Below are 2,740 nucleotides of genomic sequence, written 5' to 3'. Positions count from 1 at the left end.
CATTTTCCCACTGCATTTAACTAAACCTCCAGCCCCCCCCCCCTTTTTCAAAAAAAAAAAAAAAAATATCCGGACAAAAAAGGGGGGATATATTATCAATGAATTGTATTTGGACTAAAAATATTTGTAAACTATTGCAACAGTAAAAACAGATTTAATGTAAAAAGAATCAAAAACCAAGATTGAAACGAAGAAAAAATAAATTAAAATAAAATAATGGTTCTCTTTTAAAGACATATATTAGCATAGCGTTTAATGGATGTTAGTACAAGTTCTAATATATTGTGTGTGTGCTTTTCTTCTTCATTAAGGCCAAATAAAAAAAAAAAAATATGTGTGTTTCCTACTCCCTATCTACCTTATATTTAAAGCTTAGTCATAGCATACCTTAAAGTTTTAATGTTTTTTTTTATCATTTACCAATAAGCACAGAATTTTTCAGTCTCCCATGTACGTATATACTAGCAGGCTATGTTTGTGTGTGTCGTTAAGTTGCTGTCATTTCAATATGAAAATAAGGAGATGTGGTAGGACGTCCAATGAGACAACTATCCACCATAGTTCAAAGGAAGTGGATGTAAGCAATTATAGACAACTGTATATATGATCTTCAAAAATGAGAGAAAAAACCTATACCGTGAACCTACAATTCACGCGATACCTTTTATCAGAGAAATAACTTTTTCTTACTTTTTGTACCACTGTCCGTCCATCCATCCTTGTTTCTGTTCATCACAGTAGTCACGTGTGACGTCACTGTATTGTTTCGGGTTTATTCACCTCGCGTGCTGTGGAAAGATTAAAATGACATAGCAAAGATACAGTCAAGTCGTCGCACACTAAATAACAGAGAGAAAAAAGAAGAGAAAAAACACAGGACAACCATTTGAAAGAAACATAGAAACAAGTAGGTGCATTTATTTTATACACGAGTAAAACAAAGATGAAATTCGAAAGGTAGAGAATAGTGAAATTTGCATAATAAATCGCAGGTAATAAAATGACAAAATAATTGCAGAACTGTTAAAGGTTGAACAAAAACCTCCATACTTTAGAGTTTCCTTTTAACTTTTAATACACAATATTATTGTAGTAATTTTGACAAGTAATAAATAAAAAAATAAATAAATAACAGACAAACGTCACTGCATTCATTTGCTACTAATCTGATTTTTACGATACGTTATACATCTTTTGTATTATGTACATTTTAACAGTTTATTTATATAGTACTGAAAAAAAGTACTGAGTTTAATTTTAGAGTTACCTCCCCATTGACTAGTTGATATGAAATAGAGAGCCAACCTTTGACTTTGCTTACGTGTAGAAAAAGTCCAACAAAAAATGTCAGTCAAGTTGAATACGAAGAAGAAGAGAGAAATGGAAAAACTCACATAATGACAAAAATGATTTTTCGGTTGAAGGTTAGCTGTGTGATTTTGACCCCCTTCCCCCTAAAAAAAAGAGCACAATAAAACCCTAGCATGACTTCCTATTTTCGTAGATTGTCACTCTAACGAAAACTGAATAGAAAAAGTTATATTCAGTTCAAATAAGTGCGTGAAAATACACTGATATAACTTTAATGGTGCCTAACTACACAAAATATATCCAAAAAAAAAAACAAACCCAGCTGCATACTTAGGTGTTAGAAATAGTATAGTCATAAGGAGTGAAATAAAACAAACAATGGAAATAATGTGACCCCAAAAAATATTTCAGAGACCAGTGCAAAGTTCAGAGAAAAGTAAAGAAAAGGGTAGGGCTCAGCTAGATTTAGTTTGATAACTAATGTACAACAATTGTAGATTCTTTTTGAATAAATTGGGTAGCCCTTAAAAGGGCTTTTGGTGGCTGAATAGCCTCTGCAGACTGAAGTCTGGAACAGTTTACTTCTTCTTTGGGGTCTTCTTGGCTTTTGGTTTGGCTGCCTTCTTTTTTGCTGGTGACTTGGCTGCTGGCTTCTTTGGCTTGGCTGCTTTCTTTGCTGCTGGTTTTTTTGCCTTTGGTTTGGCAGCCTTTTTTTCTCCAGCTGGTTTCTTTGCTGCTGGCTTCTTCTTCTTGGGTGTGCTCTTTGCCTTCTTAGGCTTGGCGGCCTTAGGTTTGGCTGCTTTCTTTGCCTTTGCTGGCTTCTTTTTAACTACTTTAGCCTCTCCAATTCTGAAAGATCCGGATGCTCCAGTTCCCTTGGACTGCTTCAAACTGTTGTTCTTAACTCCGGCTCTGAGTGCAAGTTTTAAATGAGCATTTACTGACTTGGCATCTTTTCCGACGTTGAAGTTGGCCATGATGTACTTCAGAATTGCTTGCCTTGAAGAACCTCCACGTTCTTTCAAAGCGGCGATGGCTTTTCCAATCATCTCGCTGTATTTAGGATGTGCGGAAGGCTTCTTTGGCTTGGCTGCTGCCTTTTTCTTTGGTGATTTAGCTGGTGCTACTGCTGGTGCTGCTGTTGCGTCTGCCATTTTGAATGATTCAAAATATTATCCTTTACGAAGTTTATACTACGAATAACGATTTGAAAATAACGCCATTCCAGGCCTCGTTTATTTATAACAGACGAACGCGGACCTCGACGAAGACACCCTTAAAAATAACTTGTAAAATCCATTACGCGATCTCGGTAAAATGATTATGTGCTTCTTCGAAGACTTTTATGATAATTTATAGTATAATTCTATCAAAAACATTCACATATAGCATACCAAATTGCTCAACAGTCATTAATCTTGCATGTTAG

The 2,740-nt window shown here is 35.1% G+C and overlaps 1 protein-coding gene across 1 annotated transcript; it reads right to left on the bottom strand.

Moving 5' to 3' along the window:
- Positions 1-1,889: 1,889 nt before the first annotated feature.
- On the bottom strand, positions 1,890-2,465 carry LOC139507566 (histone H1-delta-like). The gene has a single exon (XM_071295796.1). It carries the CDS (start codon positions 2,463-2,465, stop codon positions 1,890-1,892), a length of 576 nt encoding a protein of 191 aa, XP_071151897.1.
- Between the last annotated feature and the right edge of the window lie 275 nt (positions 2,466-2,740).

This window comes from Mytilus edulis, unplaced genomic scaffold (assembly GCF_963676685.1).
Source record: "Mytilus edulis unplaced genomic scaffold, xbMytEdul2.2 SCAFFOLD_2125, whole genome shotgun sequence".
NCBI classification, from domain to species: domain Eukaryota; kingdom Metazoa; phylum Mollusca; class Bivalvia; order Mytilida; family Mytilidae; genus Mytilus; species Mytilus edulis.
This window is presented reverse-complemented; position numbering and strand designations above follow the sequence as displayed.

Coding starts and splice junctions, on each gene's coding strand:
- LOC139507566 (XM_071295796.1), bottom strand. CDS start 2,465: ATGGCAGACGCAACAGCAGCACCAGCAGTAGCACCAGCTAAATCACCA.